This window comes from Hermetia illucens, chromosome 5 (assembly GCF_905115235.1).
Source record: "Hermetia illucens chromosome 5, iHerIll2.2.curated.20191125, whole genome shotgun sequence".
NCBI lineage: Eukaryota > Metazoa > Arthropoda > Insecta > Diptera > Stratiomyidae > Hermetia > Hermetia illucens.
This window is the reverse complement of record NC_051853.1, coordinates 41,724,189-41,749,862: the sequence shown is the minus strand read 5'-3', so window position 1 is coordinate 41,749,862 and position 25,674 is coordinate 41,724,189. Positions and strand designations below refer to the sequence as shown.

Below are 25,674 nucleotides of genomic sequence, written 5' to 3'. Positions count from 1 at the left end.
TCAGAAGAACTCGTGCGCTGGGTTCAATTGCTCCACTACGATCCAAAAAGTAAAGTACGAAGTCTGGCGGGTGTATCAAATATCAAAACCGCTTTGTGTCTCTGTTGATGTTCATCAAGGAAGCGCCCCCTCACTACTCCTCTTTGTTTTTGTTATGTACACCGTCACATGGGCCATCCAGCGTCCGTGCCCTATACACTGCTTAATGTAGATGTTTTCCTAGCATCTATTAGCAAAAATGATCTTGAGCAACTTGTCCAAAAATGGAGTTATCACCTCATGCAACACGGTCTCAGATTGAATCTGAATAGAACAGAATTTTGACAACCGATCCCCATGAAACAGGCACAATCACTGTCAGCGGCAGTGACCTGCCAAGAATTGAGCGATTTAAATACATCGGGTCAACGCTATCAGCCCATGGAGAACTGCGCTATGAAATAGCTTCACACATTAACGCAACCTGAAATTTACCGCAATGTTGTCCGTCTTGTCGCTCTCTATGATTCTGAATGTTGGTCAACTACAGAAGACAATCAACAGGGTCTTGCGGTAATGGAGACGAAGATGTTGCGTTGGACTAGTAGCGTGACACGTTTTGATTACATCCGAAATGAGGATATCCGTGATTGCTATGGGGTTGAACCGATCGTGGAAGAACTACAAGAGAGGCATCTTCGATGGTATGGTCACGTAATTCACGGTAACGAGAATTTACTTGCCAAGTCTGTCCATCGAAGTCGATGGTAAAGGACCAAAAAGCCGGCCTAAACAACGGTGGCTTGATACGCTGGATGGGGATTTAAAAGCCTCGCGATTGCATCCAGATCAAGTATTTGTGAACGGGGCAAAGGCTGAAACAAAAGAAGAAGAAGAAATGATGTTATCCGCTTTGTGTTTGTCGTCAATTCTTTGGGATTGAGTTTGGATTGGGTCTAATTCAAGTTACTGAGCAAAGGTAAAAGTAAGGTACTTCCTTTCGTAGGAACTGGTTTCAACCTCGAATTGGATTCATAGAACTGAATCCAATTTTGATTTTATCCCCCCGATTGATAAGCAGCAAATATCTTGAATGGGTAAGCTCATCTTAGATATCATTAATTCCCAACATTAGGTACGACATAGGTACCAGAGACAGAGACATTTAGATGCTTTTTCGGCACTAGAATAAAAGGGGAATTGTACGGACTATCTCTCGGCTCAATCGTATTCCAAAAGCTTATTTATTTGCCGCTCATATTCATTACGATGAGCCCGCGGTATCCGATACTTTGGCTTATTTGAGGGCGTTGCACCCGACAATAGGAGTATTGAGAACGTCTCTATTTTTGTAAATGGCAACTTATCTTCACGGGGTACGAATATATAATCATACTTCAGGTGCAGCTGAGTGATGCTATCCCTCTCTTCTTGATTACAATTTACACTGCTATCCATCTCCTTTCACTGCTTAAGTCGGCTCATGTTAACGAATCGGTTTGATCTCTTCTAAAATGCCTAAGATTCATTTGATCCTCATTCGCGTTGATGAACCCCCCGAAAATCGCCCAAATCCGAGGTTCAGTATTACTTAAAAATAAACCCAACACCACTTCCTGACGAAAGCAGATCTTGACCCCTTGAACGTTACGGTTAACCCAACAATACTATCATCCCCAATACTTACCCTAATGTCCCCCAGTTCTGATTCCGCTTGTATGAAACTCTCTCAGTTTCCAAGTTTTAGAACTACACTATTGCAGCTTTCTTCTTTCTCTCGGAATTCTCCCGCCGCTACTCCCGTACCTACAGTTACGGCTTCCGCACTTCTACCGTGCAGCCCCATCAAGCCTGGATGAACGCCACCACTTGGTACCGTCGAAAAATTCAAAACTATTTCGGAAATCTTCCTCTTCAAGGTTATCTTCATCGGCTTCATCAATAGCTTTCTCCTTTCTTTGAGAATATTCACGTTCTCTAACATAAGGATATCAACCTGTGTACGAACCTTTCTCAACACTCCGAAATATAATCTATGATGGCATGGTCCTGTAGGAAGTTCTTTTGCTTTTGCTAATTTTGCAGACCTGAATTTGTGGAACGAATCGAGTGCCCATTTTACATCCTCCAGTGATGCTACTTTGCTTTCCAAATTCCAGCCTCTTGATTGAAGGCGTATGCACCTGTTGGTTGCGAGATGAGATTTTGGATACTGCCTTGGAAGTGCACTTCAAGGAAATGGTTCAGCGTTCCTTCATCGCTTTCTGTGGACTTCCCGTTCTGTAAACGTAAATAACCCAGCTTCTGGCTACGTTCTTTACTAAAGACCCGCTTCAGCTTGCCTCGAGAGAGTTAGTCCCTTGACAAAAGCATCCCCATAATGATTATTTAGCCGACTTTATGCTCTTTTTTAGAGCTTTCTATGCCGCGTTATACCGATTCTAGTCATCAGCTGAATCAGACTTCAGAGCAAGATTGAAGAGCACCCTTGTCGTTGTTCTCTGTTTTGCCAAATCCGTTCTGCCATGGTGTTTTACCCTTCTTTGACGTCTTGAGGGGACAGTTTCCTTCGAAGGGACCGTAATTCTGGAGTTCAGTTCCATTTTATAATAATAATAATCGTTGGTGCTACAATCTAATGAACCAGGGCCTTAAAATGTGTTAGAACACTTCATTCAAGATCGTAACGGTACACTACAGTACAATACAATACACTGTAGGAGGCAACGTGATCAGCATTGCCCTCCCCCGAGATTATTACCCTGATTTGACTCAGGACCTCTAATGACGATAACAAATCTCTCAGTGAGATTTGAACCCCGACCTTCCGTTACGACAGCGCAGCGCTCTAACCATTTGAGCCATCCGGACCTATTTTATACATCGCCAAATCTGTCTTCCGCGAATTCCGAAATGGAGTGGCCGGAGACGGGTCCATGTGCATTACGAAATTAATGCGTCTGTGATCCGAGAGTATGGTATCATTCGACTTTCCACTCTCCGACAAGAGCCGCAATGTCAGTCGATGACCTCTCGCCTGATCACGTTGAAGAAAGTGTGTTCATTACCGAAAGTGAGGATCTGTAGATCGGTTTCTACTAGATTTTTAATAATCTCGATCTTCATGCATTGATGTTGGAATTTGCCCTGGATATGTGGTGGGCGTTGATATCACATCAAGCTGTTACCCCCATGCTTTTACTTTTGGTATTTTGGATAGCTCTGATGAATGTTCCAATGGAAACTTCTTCTGCGTCCTAGCGGAAGTATACAGTGTACCATAGAATCTCTTTATCGCCCTGTTTACTTTTTATGGTTAGTTTCGCCGTTGGGGTATCAGGTCAGCATGTTGTTTTATGGTTAGGCCGCTGACTACCTCACCAACAACTTATGGTTTTTGTATGAGGTATATAAATGTTTTGAAGCTATTGATCCGATGACTAATAAGTGCAGTCGCCACTTTGCAATGCTGAAAATTTATTTGAGAAATATGGCACATCTTCAATGATTTTAAGAGCCGACACATGTAACGTGACGGTCTCTAGCCCCTAATAGAGCCGGCAGCTCATTTGTTCCCGAACCTTCTTATATATCCGGTTCGAGGACGCCGATAGTAAGGAAAGTTCCCGACCTATCGGCTCTCTCTCCTGTTTTACTATCTAGCAGCATCTGGAAGCCAAGGAAGCATTTTTTGAACGATGGCAACCTAGAGAGCCTTTTCAGGGTTAGTCATGCACCCTCTCACACATCTTTGAGGGAGAAGCAGTACTCCCTTAGCCAACTCATTCGTGTTTTCGTCGGCAAAGTTTAGTCGTAACATTTTGTGGCATTCGTCTACCGACTCAAAGCTTAATGGCTTGCGAGGATGCAGTGTTTACAGTTAGCAGGAGTTTCCTCGGTGTTGTCATAGAAGATCCATCAATCGGCTTCGATAGCCTTGGCTGTAAATGAAGATTTAGCTGTTGCCAGCCGAGCCTTCTTTCCTGCCTTTTGTGCTAACGAATTGGGATCGTCTGAGGACCTCTGCCTCTTCGGTTTGTCCTTAGCTGCAGGTGCCTCGGACGCTCCTCCTCGACAAGGTAGGACCTCGTCGAGGGAGCCTAGACCACTTACAGTCGGATTTCACTTGACCTTCGGCAGAAGACGGGTCACCTTTGCTCTCGATAAGAATCGAATCCGGACTGGGCTTTTTTCGCTTTACTTGTTCCTTTGGCTTGAGAGATGTCCAAGTATTTTCTTTCATCTTCGGGGATTTCAATCGTGGAATAAGAATAAACTTGAAATCCCTCGCTGCTGACTTTTTGCAACTACTGGGTTTTTTGATCTTGGAAGGTTTACGCCAATAACCTTCATTTCTTCTCTACTCCTCTTCATATCTTCTATGGCTTTCCACTTTTGCCTTCTTTGAGCTGCTCATTCCATTTTTTTGGTAAAAGTACCTGCCGTGATAGGGTCACCGTAGGAGTTTGTAACAGTCCTGCTTTAGTCGGTATAGTATAGGGCCATCGAACCCAATTTGTTTTCGACCACCACTTTGATATTCGACGAATTCATGTCCGTCTGTCTGTCTGTCTGTCGCTCCTATTGACATTTAGTGGGAAAGTAGGAACTGTGAACCCCCAAGCCTGCAATGAGTAACATCGTTCTACATTGAGTTTAAATGGGGGTTCCCATACATGCAAAAGGGGGGTCTAAAATTGTCTTTCACCGAATATAGTCATGTGGGGTATGAAATTATGAGGTGCTTGATTCGTACTTTTGAAAAGTGGCATCAATTTTGGCAATTGGTACAAAGGGGGAGTGCCAGGGCTGCAAAGGAAGCAGTTCTTGCCTAACGTGCCCCAAAAGGACCCTTCTCATTCCCGAACCTGGCTACCATGCAGTTTCGTGTCGGGCTGCAATTAGGTGTTATTGGATTTGCGTGGTGAACTCTCGCCATTTTTCAGGGTTTTTAGCTCGTTCAGTTAGTGTGGATTGTTATTTCGGCCATCCTCATCAGCTAGGTCCATTCCTAACAACTATGACCAATAACTAAGAAATGTGCGATATTTGTTAGCCGTTCAATTTTTAAAATGATTTAATTTTCAATTATGTTACAATTAACTTTAACCAAATATTTTATTATCACTAAATTTATTACAAATTACAGATTTATTGAACGTTCAGCTTCGATTCGTTTGTGGGATGAAAGAAACCAATTCCACCGTACATGACGTAAGTAATATTTTTTAAGCTACCTCGTTTTTTGGGCCTTTCAACTTTATTATTCAGGATTTGTTACATGGTCATAAATTACTGCATCTATATTTCATAAGAGTTCCAATAAGCATCACCATAAATATCCACTTACACTTTAAGCCATTGAAAATATTTACATCATCCAAACTTAAATACTCTCAACAGCTCTTAATGGTCCCGCCATTGTTTTATTCATAGAAGGATCCTTTTAAAGTTCCTTAACTGTGTTTTAAAATAATTATTAGCCTTAATACGGACAAATTAAACTGTAATTGCCTTATAAAGATACTCGCTCCTGACACCGTCAATTCCATATAATCCGCATACGTCCTTGAATGCTTTCGGTTACCATCTACATATTTCCATTTCCACGCTTGCATACAATGGGAATGCTAGGATACAGTCCCTCCTTGTCGACAATATGCGAATAGAAAGTTTCCGTCTGTTTGCATTTGCCACTGAGTCCTGACGGTCGTCCTGCGTTGTTTACGTGTATATTGAAATTTTGTTTTCCTCGTATTAAAACTTTTTGAAAATTGTTTGTCTGAGAGCTTTGCGCTCCGGAAAATTGTATGTTTCGATTGCTAGCAGTTCTTATAGTTTTCGCAATTTTCTTTCTTCAAGTAGAGGATAATAGGACGATATTGGATATGAAGTTTAGAATATTTAAGTGCATTTTTCTAGATGTAGCGGCTGAGTGTGCACAGGGCAAGCATATCTGCTCTTTATGAAACGCTTATTTAAAGGTTTCAACTCACAAATTGAGGTGATAAATTGGTTCTGAATTTGGGATTTCTGCTTCTTTTTTTCAGCCTTTGCCGCGTTCACAAGCAGTGTCGGCTTGCCGTGATCGGTTTCGCCATTTCGTTCTATCAAATGCCTGATCTGGATGCAATCGCGAGACTTAAATTCCCGGTCCAGCGTATCAAGCCATCATTTTTTCGCCCGGCTTTTTGGTCGCTTACCATCGACTTCGATGGTCAGATCAATCTTGCCAAATAAATTCTCGCTAGCGCGAATTACGTGAAGCTACCATCGATGACGCCTCTCTCGTAGTTTTTTCTCGATTGGCGCAACCTCATATCGATCATGATTAAAAGTTGTCACGTCCCTAGTCCAAAGTAACATTTTCGTCTCCATTATCGCAAGATGCCGTTCATCGTTTTTTATAGTCGGCTAACACTCATAACCATAGAGGGTGACAGGATGGACGTCATTGCGGAAAATTTTAGATTTGAGACGTTCCTTAATGCGTCGATCACAAAGAACACCAGTTTGCGTTATTGTCTGAAGCAATTTCATAGCGCAGTTCTCAATTGGCTGATAGCATTGACCCGAAATATTTAAATCGCTCAGTTCTGGGCAGATCACTGCCGCTGACAGTGATTGTGCATGTTTCATGAGGATCGATTTTGAATTTTGCATTTGATGAGTTGAAATTCACTTATTGGGAAATCTTGGGAGTCACAGATAATAAAGTACAAGAAAAATGAAAACTGTGTAAGTCTAAGCATAAGGGATGTGTGTGTGTGCTTGAGGTGGGGAAGAGGCAAAGCCTCTTAGCACTCAGACCTTAGTGGTCCATAGTATTCGATTCCCCATCTAACGAAATATCCCGGATTCGTTTATGTATCGCAGGATTTCCGTTAGTGGATGTGATGCTACCCGCTGCAGCTGGAGCACGTCAGCATCTGATATCTTATGCGTCCATAGGCGGGTCACTCACTTAGAATATGAAAATCTAGAAACAGAGTTTAATCGGTTTCTACATTTTTGAACGATTTTTGAAGTGATTAAAGTACTACTCAACCCAGATTGGGATGCGCCTGCCCTTCAACTGCTCGTCATTCATCCAGGTTGCCGCCCTTAGGATCGCATACACTTCTGTCTGAAAGACCGTTGTGTATTGTCCCAAAGAAAAAGCCCACTTCTTGTTTTTATTCGAGAGGTAGATTCCTGCTCCAGAACCAATTTCTATTTTTGAGCCATCGGTGTAGAAGATGTCAGTATATCCTGACACGCATCCTTCTGGTTCGTCTCAGTTTTCTCTTCGTTTCAAGATAACATCATATCTTCTACCAAACAGATGTATGGGGATCTGAGAATCGGATAGTATTGCGAAAGCTAAATTCAGTTCTCCAAGGACTCTTTCAATGCTCTGTGCCCCCACGTCTATTGTTTTCCCATAGATCTAATCGAATTAGTCTATGAGCTGCTCTCTTTGCAGTGCTCTGAATAAACAAATCCAAGGCGTTGAGTAATGCATTCAGAGCTGAGTCGGATGTGGTGCTCATGGCACCGGTGATACCCAGACACATAGTTCTTTGTAGTGTGGCAAGTTTACAGCGAAAACTCTTTTGTTTCACCTTAATCCACCACAATACGGAAGCATAAACGAACATCGGCCCAATGATAGCAACATGTATCCACATTACTACCTGAGGCTTAAGTCCCCATGTCGAGGCAAAGGTCCGCCTACACAACCCATAAGCTGTAAGAACTCGTTTCATCTTTATCTCCACAGGTTTGTTCCCAAGAAGCTTCTTGTCTAGAATAATTCCCAGATATTTCACTTCTTCGGAGAGTTGAAAAGTTGTACCCCTGATTTCTGGAAGGCAAAGTTCATTCAGTTTCCTCCTTTTTGTAAATAATACCATTGTGGTTTTATTTGGATTTACTGAAAGTCCATGCCTGAGGCATCAACTGTCAATCAAATCAACGGCGCGTTGTGTATTTCTACACACTATTCCGAGATCTCGACCAACAGCCCACAGAGCCACATCATCCGCATAAGCTTGAACATGTATTGACAGATTTTGCAGTTCGCATAGTAGTGAGTTGATCAGCATACTCCACAGAAGTGGCGATAGCACACCTCTTTGAGGGCAGCCTTTCGTCGCTTCCGTTGCTAGGTAGCGATCAACACCTACTTCAGCACACAGCAATCTCTGCTTTAGCATTGCGTAGATCGACTCTATTTGAGTTTCGTCAACACCATGGTCTCTGGCGGTATTACAGAGCTTTTGGAAGGGCATACACTCAAAAGCCCCTTCAATGTCCACTAATACCCCCATCGCGTACTCTTCCTTCAGAGTTGCATCCTCTATCTTTGAAACCAATGAATGAAGAGCAGACTCACAGGACTTTCCACGTTGGTAAGCATGTTGGTTTTGATTTAGGGGGTGTGACCTTCTCGCCTTCTCGCAAAAGTTTTTGCATGCCTTTCTGGAGTATTTCGCGGGCTATAAGAGGGCTGGAGGTACGCATACGGATCAGTCTACTTCCAGAGTTGGAATAGATCGCCTCGCGTCGTGTAATTCGGGATATCGTTTAGAAAGATTGATAAATCATCCTTCAGTTTAGGCAGCTCCCCGCCTCACTGATACCCCTGGTCATCCTGAATATTGCCCTCCTTGCTTTCATCTGTATGTGCAGATGGAAGGGGGTTAACCTCAGAAGGATCTCCAGGGATGCCGTTGGGCATGTCCTTATTGACCCACTGATACATACGCAAGCAAGTCTTTCGAGTTTGTGTAACTCCATGGCTTGTGTGCTGAGTTCAGTTCTTTCTGTTCAGATTACTGCCCCATAGGTAATCATTGGCCTTACTATTGCAGTGTACATACAAAGTAGTACCTTCGGGCTCCAAGCCCATTTTTTTCCTGCTGTATACCTACAAGTCATCAGAGCCCTCTAGGCTTTCCGACAAGTGTTTCCCACATGTGTCTTCCAGAGTAATTTTTGGTCTAGCGTGATTCCCAAATATTTGATCTCTGCTTCCCGTTTCAACTGTATATCATGTAACCTTATGGCTCTCAGGTGATCAAGGTTACCTCTCCTGGTGAATAGTACTATGGTGGTTTTGGCTGGATTGGTCCCCATCCCACCTTCCTGCACCAGGCATTACTAACCCTTAGTCCAGTTTGGATTCAATCACATATGGTATCTTCATATTTGCCCCTACAGATTAAAACAATGTCGTCAGTGTGACCCTGGACCTGTATTCCAGTATTTGTTAGCACCTCCAGGAGTTCGTCCACTACCATACTCCACATAAGCGGCGTAGTACGCCGCCCTGTGGACAACCTTGAGTAGTATTCATGACAATAGAATTTCTACCTGTCGGTACGTCTATTTGCCTACTTTTTAGTATTTTGCCTATTCAGAAAGCCAGGGTGTTTCCCACTCCCTTACAGCTCAGGGCATCTTGTTTCTCTGTGTGCGATGTGTTGTCGAATGCTTCTTCGATATCCAAAAACGCACGCAGTGCTATTTCTTTTGTTTCTATGGCATCCCATAGTACATCCGTCAGCTGATACAGAACAGTTTCTTGACCGGTAAGCGTGTTGACACTGATGTAGGGGATTACGCTTTAGAACGTTAGGTCTAATATATCATAGTTGTCTATGACCTGTCACGTTGCTGAGTATCATCTATAGCCCCACACGCCCAGAACATCATTGGCCCATACCAAAGTGGCTTCATTCCAGGCAAATCAGCAACAGATTAGATTTTCTCTCTGCGGCAAGCGATGGAAAAATTGTTGGAATATGGACATCAGTTGCACCATCTTTTCATCGAGTTTAAAGCCGCCTATGACAGCATAGCCGGGGTAAAACTGTACACGGCCATGAGAGAATTCGAGACGAAATTGATAAGACTGACTAGACTGACTCTGACCAATGTGCGAGGCCAGATAAAAACAGCAGGATCACTCTCGAGACCATTTAACATCAACAACTGTCTAAGATAAGGGGATGCCCTATCATGTGTCCTTTTCAACCTGGCCCTGGAGAAAGTGATTCGCGATGCTGATGCAAATGCAAGAGGCACCATCCTCCTCAAGTCCACCCAACTATTGGCCTACGCTGACGATATCGACATCATGGGAAGAACAACTCGAGATGTCTACCTTCATCCAGATTGAGCAGGCGAAGTACATGGTGGCAGCGTCATCGCCAAAACCAAAAGAACGAACAACATCAAATCGCACTGGTCAAACGAAAACAATGAAGATAGGAGACTACAACTTTAAGACCATTGAAAATTTTTCCTATCTAGGGTCGAAAATCACAACCGATAACAGCTATGACGATGAAACCCGCGCATGGTTGTTGGCAGCCAACAAGAGCCTATTTCAGCTTACAAAAACTGTTTCGCTGGAAACGTTTCACCATAGGGTCAAAGCTCTTTCTGTACAAGACAATGATCTTGCCAGTCCTTATGTTCTTCGGAGACTTGGGTTCTTAGCAAGAAAAATTGCGAACTCTTGGCCGCGTTCGAGAGAAGAATCCTCTGAAGAATTTTTGGCACCATACATGAGGAAGGACGATTCCTTAGCTTACATAACGACGAAATTCATAAGCGATACCATGACCGCCAGGTTGTGGATAAAATCCGTCTCAATAGGTTATGGTGGGCGGGTCACTTAATCCGTATGGATGAGGATGATCCCACCCGGAAAGTCTACAAGGGCAATATCTATGGTAGAAAAAGAAAACGAGGCAGACCCTATTTGAGATGGAACGATGGCGTAGGATGCCAGGACGCCAGACAGTTTTTAGGGATATCGAATTGGTGGACCTCGGCGCAAAACCGGGATGTCTGTAGTTCCTTATTAAGGCAGGTCTAGACCGGATATCGGATGTTGCACCGTTGATTATGATGATTCTTTACCGATGGATCAAAGATGGTCTGTGGAGTCGGTGCGTGGGTTTTCTCACACAGTGTATCCGAGTCGTATAGTCTTCCTGGTTTCGTCAGTGTATGCCAAGTGGAACTACTGGCGATATTGGAAGTCTGTCGATGGCTGGAGCGTGACCTGAGCTCCGAGCGTAATATAGTAATTTTGACCGACAGCCAAGCGGCGATTAAGGGCTTGTATTCAGCGACGACATTCTCCAGCTTGTAGGGTGGGGCAGTGCAGAAACACACTGGACAGTCTGGCCGGCACGCTCAAGGTCACCCTCCCCTGGGTTCCCGGGGATAGGAAAGAGGGGAATTAGCAGACTGACGGATTGATAGTTTTTCGGCGGGAACGGTCGATGTTTCGCACTACTTAGCAGCCGCGGTCTTTAGATGGTGAAGGCTTACCATCAGTGCTAAGTCAAGGAGAATTTGGTCGGCTTATAACATAGCCCGATCACATCCGCATCCTGTGCCAGACGCACGCAAATGCATACAAGCTTACGGCAGCCTGTACGGAGCACTGGCTCATAGGGGATCAGGTTCGGCATACCCTACAATTCGCACTTCCCAAACCGCGGAGAAAAGGGGGAAACCCTCAGTCATTTCTTCTGCGATTGCCCTGGTCTTGCTAGAGTCAGGCTACGAATACTGGGTAAATCATTCTTTAGAGACCTCAGAAAGATTTCTAGCTGCAGGGTGTGAGACATGCTTTCCTTCGTGAATGCTACGGGGTGGCTTCGAAGATCTGAGCCGGCTGGACTTTGTCTCCCTGCTCTCATAGCCATAGTATAATAGAACCAAAGCGGAAGCTGGGATGATTCAACAGTCAAAAGCTGCATAACTAAGATTTATCCGGCACCACGACAGGATTTTCTGCAAATGGGTAGATACCTGTTCAACGCTTCAGAAAATGAAGGTCGTGGAGTCGTACAAATATTGATAGTTGTGTTACGAGCAACGACACGGGCAGCACTTTGAAGCATCATGTAGAAATATGCAATGAGAATTCAGATGTCACCGAAACTATAACGATGGGCAAACGGCGGTGTTATTGGAATAGAGGCTTAGGATCAGATTAAGTAAGACTATGGGATCAATATGAGTTTGCAAAAACTCCGTTGATACGAAGACGAAGGGATATGTTGTTATGCTGCGGCTCCTTCGGGGGCCAAGTAGTGTTATTCCAGAATTTATAGCCCAAGAAGAGAGATAAAAGAAAGTCGCAATCAAAGTGAAAGGATTTAGTTGGGAAATTACGAAATTTAGTTATGATGCTAACTAAATAAGACGAAGTGGACAAAACCAGATGAAAATGAAATTGGAGTACCTGGAAAAATGGGCACGATTCTGAACACCAGGCAGATAGCGAGGATTCTTATTCGAACGAACGAACAAGTTTAGGTTTTGGGCAGTGTGACGAAAACCATTTTGAAAAAATTATGGGTTTTAAATTGTAGTAATGACAATTAGCCATGACACCAAAATTGTATAACAATAGGACGAATATTAAGTCAGGATAATTGTTAACAGATGACTCTAATGCCAGTAAGGCGAGGCGCAAAGCAGCTGAAATTTTTGGATTAATTTTTCGCCCAATTATCCTAAATATTTGCTCATTTATTCAAAGTGAACCCGAAAAGACAACGCTGCACTTTTTATATTCAATTTATTTCACATTTTTAATGATCGAGGAATGAGGATCAAAACTCGACTCAAATTATGTCTAACTTTCTACATATAATTATAATAAATTCGACTGACAACAATAATTCTAATTTGGTGCAAATTACACTTATTGTTTGTCATATTTAACTAACGACTTAACGGGGTATGAACCATTGTGGGAAATATCTTATTTTTAATATTCAATAAATACTTGTTGCATTTGATTTTAAGAAATTTCTAATTTCCTAATTTTCAAGTGAATAATCATTAAGGTAGGTTTTTACAAATTAATCGATGACAGAAAAATTAAAGAAAACTTTCAACAAACATAATTCTGCTCTTCTATGTACACACCTTAGGGAGCAGTAATTCAACGCAAAACAAACAACTTCAACTTATTATAATTTTGTTAACAATAGTAGGTTTTCCACCAAATTTCTTATTATGATGGTCTATGTTAAGATCTATAATACTGCTAAGATGATCTTAAGGGGGGATTTCAATAAATTTTCAAAATATGGTAATATATTATTATTAATGCATAGAAGGCCTTTTGAGGCCTAGACGTCACAAAGGAGCATCACCATGACCTCTTGGAGTTAGTAAGTTCTGAGAATCGACTTTATGGAATTTATTTGACGTTTTCTCCACTTTACAATTGAAGTCGAAATTAAAATCTGTTTCGAAGAGTATCATTGGAGATCTTTCATTTGATACCGCACAAGGCAGTATCTGTTAAAAACAAAAATTAGTGGTTTGCCTATATACTGGATGGGGCATTGCATGTCGCATTTTTTCCCAAAACCAAGGATCATCCCATTTAATATAAGTATTTGTATTTAAATAAGATTTTAGTTCAGGACCAACATCGACACTATTCCCGATATCGCGGTACATTATAATAATAATCCGAGTCCGGGCTTCTTCCAGAGCGGCTTTATAAGCAATTTGGAATTCCAATGATCCCCAAACTGATTCAAGGTAGTTTGGTGAGAGGACAATTATCGTGCGTCGGGAATCATTTACTGATTGAATAATTTGAGTGTGAATGAATTCGCCAGGTAACCAGTCGCGCTCATGTAGACAAAGTTTGTAAGGTATTGGACCATTTTCGAGGTTTGGTAACAGATTTTCAATAACAAAATCCTCATCCTTATGTGAGTATGATATGAAGGCATCATATTTCTTGTCATCGTCAATATTCTGCTCGGTAACAAGGTGCCAACACATATTATGTGCGAATAACCAAACTTTGATTTCGGTTCGGAACCGATAGCTCAAACCGCCTAAGACTACGAAGATCACACCAAGTGCAGCTGCAATATAAGCTAGGACCTCGAAAACTATGCTTTCTTTACATAAATCCTTCGGAAAGAGTGTTGAAAACCTGGCACCAGTGGAACACTTTATAAAATTCAAATCTTGAATTCGTTCGGAGTTAGTCCGAATGAAAGACAGGAGCCCCAGGGCATTGCAATCACATTGCCAAGGATTGTCTCCGAAATATAAATGTGATGTTTGATTGATTTGTTTGATCCTTTTGAAAACGGTGGCATCGATTTGGGTGAGTGTATTATTTGACAGATCTAGCACTTGTAAATTTGTTGGGATATTGGGTTCTGCGAAACGTGAAATACTATTATTGCTGGCATACAGTTCGCTCACTAGCGAATATCCTGGAGAGTGATTGTCTGGAAGTGTGGTTATGTTATTGTTGGCAATATGCAAAACAATTGATTTGATATTCGATGTAAGTACATCGTGCAATGAAGGTACTTTAGCTAAATTAGAACTTGAGCAGTTAACAATAAGGGTTTGGTCATAGCGAGTCCAGCATATACACATGCTAGGACATGACTTGTGTTGGCATAACATTTGTTTATAATTCAAACTCATGATATCCTGACCCTTTAGTTCCTCTGGTTCCGAGCAATATAATGTGCTTGTGGAAATCTGTGGTCGCGGTTCAAGTTCATGATGGTTAGATCTATTCAGGTACCGGACGAAAGGGAGTAAGCTGCAGTTACATATCAACCGATTGTAACTAAGGTCTAAGTTCTTCAAATTCGGTAGACTATGTATCCAGCCACTGGAAACATGAGTGATGCGATTTTTTTGTAGAATCAATTCCTCTAGTTTCGAAAGTCCTTCGAAAGGTGACTTTTCGTTCTCCCCAAATCCACTCGAAACCGAAGACAAATTGTTGTATTCGATCCTTAGTATTCGAAGTTCGTGTGTTCCTTTGAAAGCATGCAGGTCGATACTATGAAGGTCGTTGTATCTCAAATCGAGTTCTACTAGTTTGTGGAGGTTGCGGAAAATATCTCTGCAAAAGAAAAGACAAATATCTTTTTAATAAATATTTAAATTCCATTAGATTAAATAGGATTAATTAAATTAGACAACATATTATAACAGAAATTATTCCAGGCCCACTGACAAATGTTTATTTTTTTTTACGTGTGTATGTTTGAGAAAGCATCCGAGATTTCATTTCCCTGTACACCACAATGACCGGGTACCCAGAGGAGTTTCACCGTATTGAATCTAAAAACAAAGTTCAATCAATTTCTGCATTCCTAAACGATTTTTGAAGTGAGCAAAGACTGCTCAACGCTTTCAATGCAGCTTGACTATCGCTACTGATTGCGATACGCCTGCACTTCATCCGCTCGTCAATCATTCAGGTTGCCGCCCTCAAGATCGTACTTCAGCTTGAAAGACCGTTGTGTATTGTCCCAAGGGAAGATGCCGAATCTCCTTTTTACGCGAGAGGAAGACTCCTGCTACAGAGCCCTGTTCTGTTTTTGAGCCATCGGTGATCGGTTTTTGAGCCATTGGTGATGTCAGTATATCCCGACACGCATACTTCTGGTTCAGGCCAGTTTTCTCTTCGTTTCAAGATAACTTCATATCTTCTACCAAACAGATGTATGGGGATCCGAGAATCAGAAGGCATCGTGAAAACTGGATTTAGTTCTCAATATAACGCTTCCAAAGCTCTGTGCTCTGTGTGCTCTGAATAAACTAATCCAAGTCCGGCAAATTGAGAGCTGAGCCCGATGTGGTTCTCATGGCACCGTTGATATTCAGACATACAGTTTTTTGCAGTGTAACTAGTTTACAGCGAAACGTCCTTTGTTTCACCTTAAACTACGACAATACGGATGCACTAACGAACATCTGCCTAAAGACAGCAACAGCAACACATTACTACCTGAGGACTAAGTCCTCATGTCGAGGCAAAGGTCCACCTGTACAGCCCATAAGCTATGAGAGTTCGCTTCATCTTTACCTTTACATATTTGTTCCAAAGGAGTTTCTTCTTGTTTCTATAATAACTCCCAGATATATTACTTCTTCGAAGAATTGAAGGTTTGTATCCCTCATCTCTGGAAGGCACAGACCATTCAGTTTCCTCTTTTTTGTAAATAATACTATTGTGGTTTTATTTAGATTTACTGAAAGTCCATGCCTGAGACACCAACTCTCAATCAAATCAACGCCGCTTTGTGTATTTCTACACACTATCCCGAGATCTCGACCAACGGCTAACACAGCCACGTCATCCGCATAAGCTTGAACGTGTATTGGCAGATTTTGCAGTTCCCATAGTAGCGGGTTGATAAACAGCAGTGAGGATATCACACCTCCCCTACAACACCTTCGTGTTGAGAGTTGCAGAAACCGCCAATTCTCCTCCCCCCATCTCTAAGAGCTGTTCTCCCGGCTGGTACACTTAAAAGAGAGTCTGTGTAGATTGAACTCTGGAGTTCTTGAAAGTACGATCCGGTTTTCTAAGTCGAAATTGGCCGACTCATAGCCTAGATGTCTCCCTTTCACCTTCAAATTCCTCATAGTATGCTCAAAAAGAATCGCGTTACGAACGTCCTACGAGCCTCTTATATTCACGCTGTGAGTTCCAGAAGTTTAACCAGTCTTCATTTTTATTGCTTTTGCAGGCATAATTTCGATGTCGTCTGGCTGATTTCGTGAGTCTTTCCAGTTCTCGGTTCCACCATGGGACCTTTTTACTGCCTTGGCCTCGGGAAATAGGACAAGCCCTTTCAAAACACTCTAAAAGTGTGCGATTCAGAGTTTCCAATTGATTTTCTATCGCCAGAGGAGTTGTTAGCCCCCTAGGGACCTTCACTTTGTCGCCCGTTTATTCATTCATTTCATTCATTGCCTGGAGAAAAGTTGACGAAAAAAACTCCAAACTTGAATTTAATAATTTACCGGAAGGAAGATGAGGTGACAAAGTTTAAGATGGAAAGGGGAGTGGATTAGGGAGCGTGCTGGGCATTGAAGTGGCGTCCTGTTCGGAGGACTACTCAGCCACTCCTGACGAACACACGGTTATCGTTTTTTCCTTCGCTATGACTAAAGGGTTGGGGTGCGACAGTGACCTTTTCATGAATTTCACTGCATGTCGAACCAATGGTAGCATGGATGCATGGTATTTGGGCCAAATCATAAGTAATCGGGTTGGATATGTATTTCGTACCATTTTGACTTTTAAATATGCCAGTAGAATAATGGAGGATCTGTCCTTCCTTGAAGCGGAGTCACTCGATTTGACGTGGAGTGATATCAAACGAGAAGATGAACCCAAAAGTGACCAAAGGTTTGATCGGGGTGGGTTTGTTGAAACGAATGATGTGGTGAAGTGACCTAAAGGCACCGTTTACACAGCTTAATTCCTTATTGACGTATGGAATATTGGGCAGATTGAAGGTCATTGTAATACCTAGCTAAACAATTTGTTTCATGGTGTGGAGAGGAATTGAATTTTTTGGTATCGGAAGACATTTTCATTCTGTTGCCGCGAACCACGATTGTTTGACATTTCTGAGGAGTAAGGGCAAGTTTCCGCTTGTAAAACTATTAGTAAAATTCGTCCAAATATGAATTCAGACGAGCTTGACCGCATACAATATTCTCTGTGGAGGTGTAAATGATGAAGTCACCGGCATATTGAAGGATCTTGATTGGGTTATGGTGAGGGGCGAGCGGGTTTAGGGATGTCTGCTGTGAATAGCGTGAATGTGTTGCGAAAAGAATGGAGCCTTCTGGGATACCAGTAGGACTATTATGGTATAAGGTGTGAATAGCTGTTGCTGAATTTTCACCTGAAATGCCGTCCGTTTAGGAAGCTAAAGATTAACTTACAGAGGTGCGGGTGGAAGCCAAGGATGTCTGTAGCTTTTAGGCGAGACCATATTGCCACATGGGGCCACCAGGTTTCCTTATGTCAAGGAGACCAATAATGTTTTTTGATGATGATTTTGAGGTTGTTTTATGGATTTGCCTGTATGTGTTTGGATTGAATTTTATGTTGAACAGGTAGTTATGGGAAGTGGTGGTATACAGGGCGAGGGTTCTTCAAGTATCGAGATTGTTAATCTTGTCTTTCAGGAAAGGAATTCGGGTCAGGGTGAATGTTATGCAGAGAAATGGGGCCCGAAGTTACAGTTATACCAGCCTGAGGTGGAAATTTTGTAGGCCATTCATTGAAATTTCTATTGCGGATCCAACTTGTGGTTCACACATTTGAGACTTCCTTCCACCGCGTGCGCCATCACAATTTGGCGCATCGATACTAGAGGTGACAGTTCGGTGCCGTATGACAGACCCTCAGGCGATTTTTGTATTGCCGTATTTGTTTATTTATAATCTGCTCAAAGCGGAACGAAGTGTGGTTTATCGCTTTTATAGGGGTTTACTTGTCGATCTCGAAAGCGGAGTCAAATGTTATAAGCCATATGTCCATTCTATGGCTGTTTCGCTTTGGTTTTGTTGTGACGAAGGGCTTCATGGACAGTACATTGGAGGTGCCTTGGGCTTTCAGATCCTCAGTGATCTCTTGTGCAGAGCAAGCTTATTCAAGGTCACGAATTATTAGCAAGGTTGTTTTCTTTGACGGGAGGGTATAAGCGAAGAACTTCGCCTGGTTCTTCACGAGGAGATCCTTGATTGCGGAGTAGTCTCTTTTGTTTTTTAGGATTATGTGATGATGGGAATTCTCTGGTTTTCTAACCAAGAAGTTAAACGGCAATTTTACGATAGCCTGGAAAGATTATACGACTCATTACCTCCGAATGACGTCAAGATATTAGTCGGGGATTCTAATGCCAAGTCTGGTAACATATTAAACGACAACGGCCCACAACGCATTGACTTTGCAGTAACAGCAATTTAATCATAAAATTGACATGCTTCTGAGACAACCGCAATCATAGAAATGGGCGTTCCCAGTTGGTATTACTTTAAACTAGATAGACCACGTTCTCATTATCAGGGGATGGTCACCCAGCATCTTATGACTCCAACTTAAAAATGATTTAATAGCGGAAGAGTACAGACCAAAGCTGGAGGAACGATTAGTTGCTACTTTCTTGAATCTCACGAGGAAGCCCATAAATGGCGCCTGGTATGACCTAAAACGCGCTATCAAAACAACAACCAAGGAAGTCGTTGGAATTCGTCGTTGAATTCCGGCGACGGAGAAATGATGGTTTAACGATGAATGCTAGGAAGCGCGTCACAAGGAAAACGAGGCAAAGGGGCAACAAATAGAGCGAAATAAAAAGCCGAAAAGGGGAAATTACGAAAATCTCGGACGATCAACTGATCAAATATTAAGACAGGGAACACAAGACACGCCTACAAAGTAGTGAATAACCTGAGGAGTGTATATCAGCAGCATCCTTTGTAAAAATAAAAACCGAGCAATAATTGTGACCGAAAGTAAATTACGTGAGAACTGGGCCCCTCACACATAACTCAATCACCAGAACTTACAAGGTTGTGATTTTCGACCTTAGATAGGAGAAATTATAAACGATCTCAAAGTTGTAATCTCCTATCCTTATTCCTCCTGTTTGACCAGTGCGGTTTGATATTGTTGGTTGGTTGGTTTTTGGTGCTGACGTTGCCACCATATACTTTGTCTTGCCTTCATTGATGCGCAGCCCAAGATCTCGCGCTAATCGCCGCCTGCTCGATCTGGATGAAGGCAGTTTGTACGTCTCGGGTCGTCCTTCTCATGATGTCGATATCATCAGCATAGGCCAGTAGTTGGGTGGACTTGAAGAGGATCATACCCCTTGCATTTACCCCGACATCACGGATCACTTCCTCGAGGGCCAGGTTAAAGAGGACGCATGATAGAGCATCCCCTTTTCGTAGACCGTTGTTGATGTCGAATGGTCTTGAGAGTGATCTTGCTTTTTCATCACTTGCCGCACAGGGAAAATCTGATCTTTTGCTGATTTGCCTGGAGTGAAGCCTTTTTGGTATGTATGGGCCAATGATGTTCTGAGCCTATGGGGCTATCGGGCCTAGCAAGATAACGGAGAATATCTTATAGGTGGTACTCAGCAACGTGATACCTCTATAATTGCTGCACTGTGTGATATCCCCCTTTTTATGTATGAGACAGAAATGCCTCGTTGCCAATCGTCAGGCATTGATTCGCTGTCCCATACCTTGAGCACAAGTTGATGAACCACTTGGTGTAACTGGTCGCCTCCATATTTAACCAATTCGGCTGTAATTGATGATTTTTTAGCCGATGAATTGCACGGACTGTTTCTCCTAAACTTGGTGGTGGCAGTATTTGTCCGTCGTCTTCAGTTGGCGGGACCTCCAACTCGCCGATGTTCTGGTTGTCCAGTAGCTCATCAAAGTTCTCAACCCATCGCTCTAATATGCCCATTTTGTCGGAAATCAGATTTCCCTCACCTCGAGGTGTGTAAGGTTTCATCCTGCTGACTTGTTGGTAAAACTTGCGCGCCTGGTGCGGTTGCTCTCTGTACTTTTCGAGTTCACAGACCTGTTTGTTTTCCAAGGCTTCCTTTTCCCGTCTGTGAAGTCGCTTCTCCGCTCGACGGAGTTCGTGATAAGTCTCTGCGCGTGCCCGCGTCCTTTGAGAATGCAATATTACTCGGTATGCATCATTCTTCCGTTCCGTTGCTAGCTTACATTCATCGTCAAACCAGCCGTTCCGACTCTTTTTGCAGCTGGGGCCAAGTATGTTTGTGGCCATTTATGACGGTGTAAAATCCGTGACGCTTTTCATACTGCCTTGACTGAAGGACACGGAGGGTTTCAAGAGACAATTTTGGATCATGAACCATTGCCAAATGGTTCTCATATTTACGCTTATTACCTATCTGCATTAAAGAGTAGGACATTGGTGACGTTATTAAATTTGTATATCTGGCTACTGTTGCTTGACGGGTTATCAGTGCTAAATCCGCCTTCGCTGTTTTGGATAAAATCTGGAAATGCAAATAATTCAACGCCAGTTGTTTTGCGTCAACGTTCTCTCTGCGTTACTGTTACTTGAAGGTTCTTAGCTTGTACCATCTCTTGTCTGTGTCGTATCATCAAGGGTAGAGTTTTGAAGTCAACAGCTCGCTGTTTAAATCGTCAGTCAAACCCCTAGGCCACGCCGTACTCTCTATCACTTCCTTTCATCTTTCCTCTGGTGAAAACTGTGTGTGGTTCGTAGCCTTTATTTTTTTCTTATGGAACTACTTCGTTTAATGGAGAATTAAGATGCTGATATTCTTGCGGAATATTTCTTATAGAAGCTCCTATGTGATGTAGTGTTCGCACTTTCCGAGGTCTAATAAAATACTCAATTTTTCGAGGTTGAGTCCGTTTCTATTTGATTCATTGATTCCGAGGTTATTCCCTGGGTTTGTGGACAGTATTGTTTCTCCGAGGAGTCAACTCCTAATCACCTTTAGTTGGACAAAGTCATTATCCTTCATCAAACTACAATCAAGGTTAACCCGACCAAAAAAGCGCAGGTGGAGGCGGGAAGTTAGAGCGGTAACCTCATTATGGGGGATCTTCGGGTTGAACGTCACTTCCTTCTAGACGCAAGTATTGTTACTATTGTCGATTACATTGTGCTCTTGATTCTGAAATAGGAGACCTTTGAGATGGGGACTAGTCCAACGGCTATGAAAATTGGAGGGTACGGAGGGCTGATACCATCAACGAAAGTGACCGTGAAAACCGATTCACTCAATAATGGAGAATTTACAATAAAAGGTAGTGGACCTTATGATTGCAGCTATATCTAATATATCACAAACCTTGTTATACTCTTCAGTCTATTAGATGATAAACGAAGGACTTCGAGAGATACTGTGTTCTTAAATACATCATCATGTAGGTTAGTTAACTCATTTCGGCTTAGGTCCAAATAAATCAAATGAATTTGATTTGCAAAAGTTTCACTTGTCAGACATGTTATTGATGCCGATATACTGACATTGATCATCCTTGAATGATACGCTAGAAAATCGGACGGTAACGATTCCATTCGCCGTTTATTTCCGTTCAGACGTATACTTTGCAGTTTTTGGTTTTTCGAAAACAATTTCTTAGGCAGCGTTGAAAAGTTGTTCCAGCTTAAATCAATAAAATGTAAATTCGGAAGCAGCTGAAATACGTCGTATTCCAGTGTTGTAAGTTCGTTCCCACTCAGATCAAGATATGTTACTGATGACGCTCCAATGAATGTGTTCTTGCTGAGATTTTTGAGTTTGTTTCCCCGCAGACTTAGATCTTCCATTTGTTTTTGATTCCGAAATATACCGGGATCCAGGTATTGCAGACGATTGGACCTAAGCTCTAAGGAATGGAGCTGACCCAAACTGATGAAAATGTCTTTTGTCAGATGAAGATGATTTTGTACCAAGTCTAGCCTTCTTAACTTCTTCAAGTCGCTGAAAAAATTATTCGGTATCTGGTTCAAACTACTACTGGCCAGATGTAAGCTTTCCAAATCACTCAAGCCCTGTAAAAACTTTGGAGTTACTGCACGATCCATGTTTGGGATGCCCCAGAAAGCCACGGTGCCAACACGCCCAATAATAAATCTTTCCAAAAATGTGGCCAGTGTTTGATTCTTTGACAAAGGACATCCTTTGATTATTACTTTCGGAGTAGCAGTTATGTTCATCACTGGAAACATTTTGTAGTCGAATTCCTTTTTTCTGTAGCAGTCAATTGTAATTGTTTTTGGTGCGATTCCGACAAAGAAATAAGGATCTCCAATTGAACATTCTATCCATAATCCGTAATGTTTCGTGCATCTGCACTTGTCAGACAGAGATTCGCAATTGAAAGAGGCTTCTGCTGGGCTCTTGTTTGCTGTGATGGTGCAGAAAAGAACTAGTAAGACAGTTTTCGTAGAAATCATAGTAGTGGGCCCTATGTTAAGTGGATCCTCCAGCTCTAGATGACAACAGCAAGATGCTTGTCAATTTCAATATCTGGAAAAGATAAAAATATTTCAGTTATAGCTGAAGAAGATTCAAATCTGTTCTACATCTGGCTTTACTTAGTTTAAGTATTATTGAAAGCAAAGTATTAAGTAGCAAAGACACATCAAATTTGAAGACTTATAACAAACTTTATTTGGTTGTTTGTTGGTTTCGTCATGTCTAATATGACCACAAGACAAAACAAGTCAGGAAATTGGAAGCCGGACGTATCAGGTATGAAAGGTTTTGTGTATTTCCTTTATAAAGACATTTGACATTTGAATTTGTCCCATTAGTACGTAACACGTAATATAGGCACATATTATGTGAGAATACCCACTTTCGGGTGATATTGACATTCATAATCTTGAACTCCCAAGGAAGTGACAACTTTAACCTATTATAACTTTGTTAGTAATGGTGTGATTTCCATCAAACTTGGTAGGATACAGCTCTATATTATAGCCAACATTGCTGCGGATGGCGCTAAGATGAACTTAAGAGGGGTTCTGCAGCCAATTATTGAAAATTATAGTAATATACTATTATTGATTTTATTTGAGGGTATATCTGTATGGAAGATATTTCGAATCCTAGCCACCATATAATGGCGGCTTTTTGACTTTCTTCAGATTTTTCGGTTGTTCAGTTCCTGAGAATGGCTTCGTTAAATAAATGATCAGTTTCGACCTCCTGAACTCCCCGCCTTTCCAACAAATGTTAAAACTAAACTAACGGTTTCGAAAAGTACTAACCGAGGTCTTTCATTTGATACCTCACATGACTATATTTGGTGAAAAAAAATTGACACCCCCCCTTCATGTATGGGGACCTTCCCTTAAATCCGACATGTGTGTGTGTGTGGTAGGGAAGAAGCTACAGCTTCTGAGCACTCGGGCCGTGTTGACCCATTGTATTCGCCACCCCCCCGTTTAATGGAATATTCCGAATTCGCTAACGTATCGCAGGATTTCCGTTAGTCGATGTAATGCTACCCGTCGCAACTGGAGCACATCGGCACCAAAAATCGGATGCTTGATGCGTCCACAGGCGGGGCATTCGCATAGGAAATCTTACGTGAATTCCGCTTCCTCATTACAGGAGGGACACGTATCATCTTGAGTAATTTCTATTCTGAACATATGCCAGCTAGTGAATTATGGTCTGTCAGAATGCCCACAATAAACTTTTCGGTTGGCATTTTTTGTTCTGGCAGGAAAAGTTTGGTGTGTCGAGCAGCATTTAGGCTGTGCCATCTGCTATTGTGGGAAGCTTGTTCCCAGTTTTTGAAAAGAGACTTAGCCAATGCTACTGATACTCCAATTGCTGGCTCCGGTTCCGGCATAGGAGAGATTGACCCCTCTTTCGCTAAAGCATCCGAGATTTCATTTCCCCACAGTGACCCAGAGTAGTTCCACCGCTTTGAATTTAGAGATAGAGTTCAAACGGTTTCTGCATTCCTGAAAGATTTTCGAGGTGATCAAAGGATTACTCAATGCTCTCAATGCAGCTTGGCTGTCACTGCAGATTGCGATGCGCCTGCCATTCAAGCGCTTGTCAATCACCCAGTTTGCCGCCCTTAGGATCGGATAAACTTCGGCTTGAAAAATCGTTGCATATTGTCCTAAAGGAAAAGCCCACTTCTCGTTTTTATTCGGGTCTTTCCAGTCCTCTCTACGCTTCAGGGTAACTTCATATTTTCTACTAAACAGATGTATGGGGACACGAGAATCGGAAGGCATTGTAAGAACTGGGTTCAGTCTTCCCAGTAGCTCTTCCAATGCTCTGTGCTCCCCAAATCCGTTGTTTCTCCATAGATCTAATTGAATTAGTCTATAAGCTGCTCTCATTGCAGTGCTTTGAATAAATATATCCAGGGGCTGCAAATTGAGTAGTGCATTCAGTGCTGCGCCGGATGTCGTGCTCATGGCATCGGTGATATCCAGACACACAGTTTTTTGCAGTGCGACTAGTTTACGGTGAAAACATTTTTGTCTCACCTTAACCCACCATACTACGGATACATCGGCCTAATAATGGCAACGTATATCCATATTACCACATGAGGCCTGAATCCCCATGTCGAGGCAATGGTCCGTCTGCACAGCCCATAAGCTGTGAGAGCTCGTTTTATCTTTACCTCTACATGTTTGTTCCAAAGAATTTTTTTTTATCTAGAGTGACTCCCAGATATTTCACTTCTTCGAAGAGTTGAAGGGTAGTACCCCTCATCTCAGGGAGGCAAAGTCCATCCAGTTTTCTCCTTTTTGTAAATCAAACCATTGTGGTTTTATTTGGATTAACTGACAGACCATGTCTGAGGCACCAGCTGTCTATCAAATCAACCGCACGTTGTATATTCCTACCCACCGCCCAAAGATCCCGATCAACAGCAAGCACGGCAACGTCATCAGCATAAGCTTGGGCGTGTATTGGCAAATTTTGCAGTTCGCATATTAGTGAGTCGATCAGCATACTCCACAGAAGTGGCGAAAGCACACCTCCTTAATTAAAGCATCACCATGCGCTCTGGCAGTATCACAAAGTTTTTGAAAAGCCAAAAGTCAAAAGCCCCTTCAATGTCCACGAACACCCCCATCGCGTACTCACTATTCAAAGTTGCATCCTCTATCTTTGTGACCAGCAGCAGACTCACAGGACTTTCCACGTTGGTAAGCATTTTGGTTTTTACTAAGTGGGTGTGACCTAAGTGCGTTTCTACGAATTTGACGCTCCACCAGTCTCTCCAAACCTTTCAGCAAAAATGAAGTCAAGCTCATTTGTCTGAAGTTCTTTGGATTGGAATAGTCATCTT

General features: G+C 42.3%; 2 protein-coding genes across 3 annotated transcripts in view; one reads left to right on the top strand and one right to left on the bottom strand.

The window, feature by feature from the left end:
* Window positions 1-25,674, top strand: part of LOC119656560 (cation-independent mannose-6-phosphate receptor) — a 532,053-nt gene that overhangs the window by 59,418 nt on the left and 446,961 nt on the right. The window contains exon 14 of the mRNA XM_038062941.1: window positions 5,129-5,193. Coding sequence (XP_037918869.1) covers window positions 5,129-5,193 — 65 coding nt within the window. The remainder of the gene's footprint in view (window positions 1-5,128; window positions 5,194-25,674) is intronic.
* Window positions 12,883-25,674, bottom strand: part of LOC119656559 (protein toll-like) — a 55,813-nt gene continuing 43,021 nt past the window's right edge. For both annotated transcript variants that reach the window (XM_038062940.1, XM_038062939.1), the window contains exons 2-3: window positions 21,684-22,868; window positions 12,883-14,896 (exon numbers count right to left, since the gene is read on the bottom strand). In XM_038062940.1, coding sequence (XP_037918868.1) covers window positions 13,306-14,896; window positions 21,684-22,795 — 2,703 coding nt within the window. In that variant the 5' untranslated portion in view covers window positions 22,796-22,868 and the 3' untranslated portion in view covers window positions 12,883-13,305. The remainder of the gene's footprint in view (window positions 14,897-21,683; window positions 22,869-25,674) is intronic.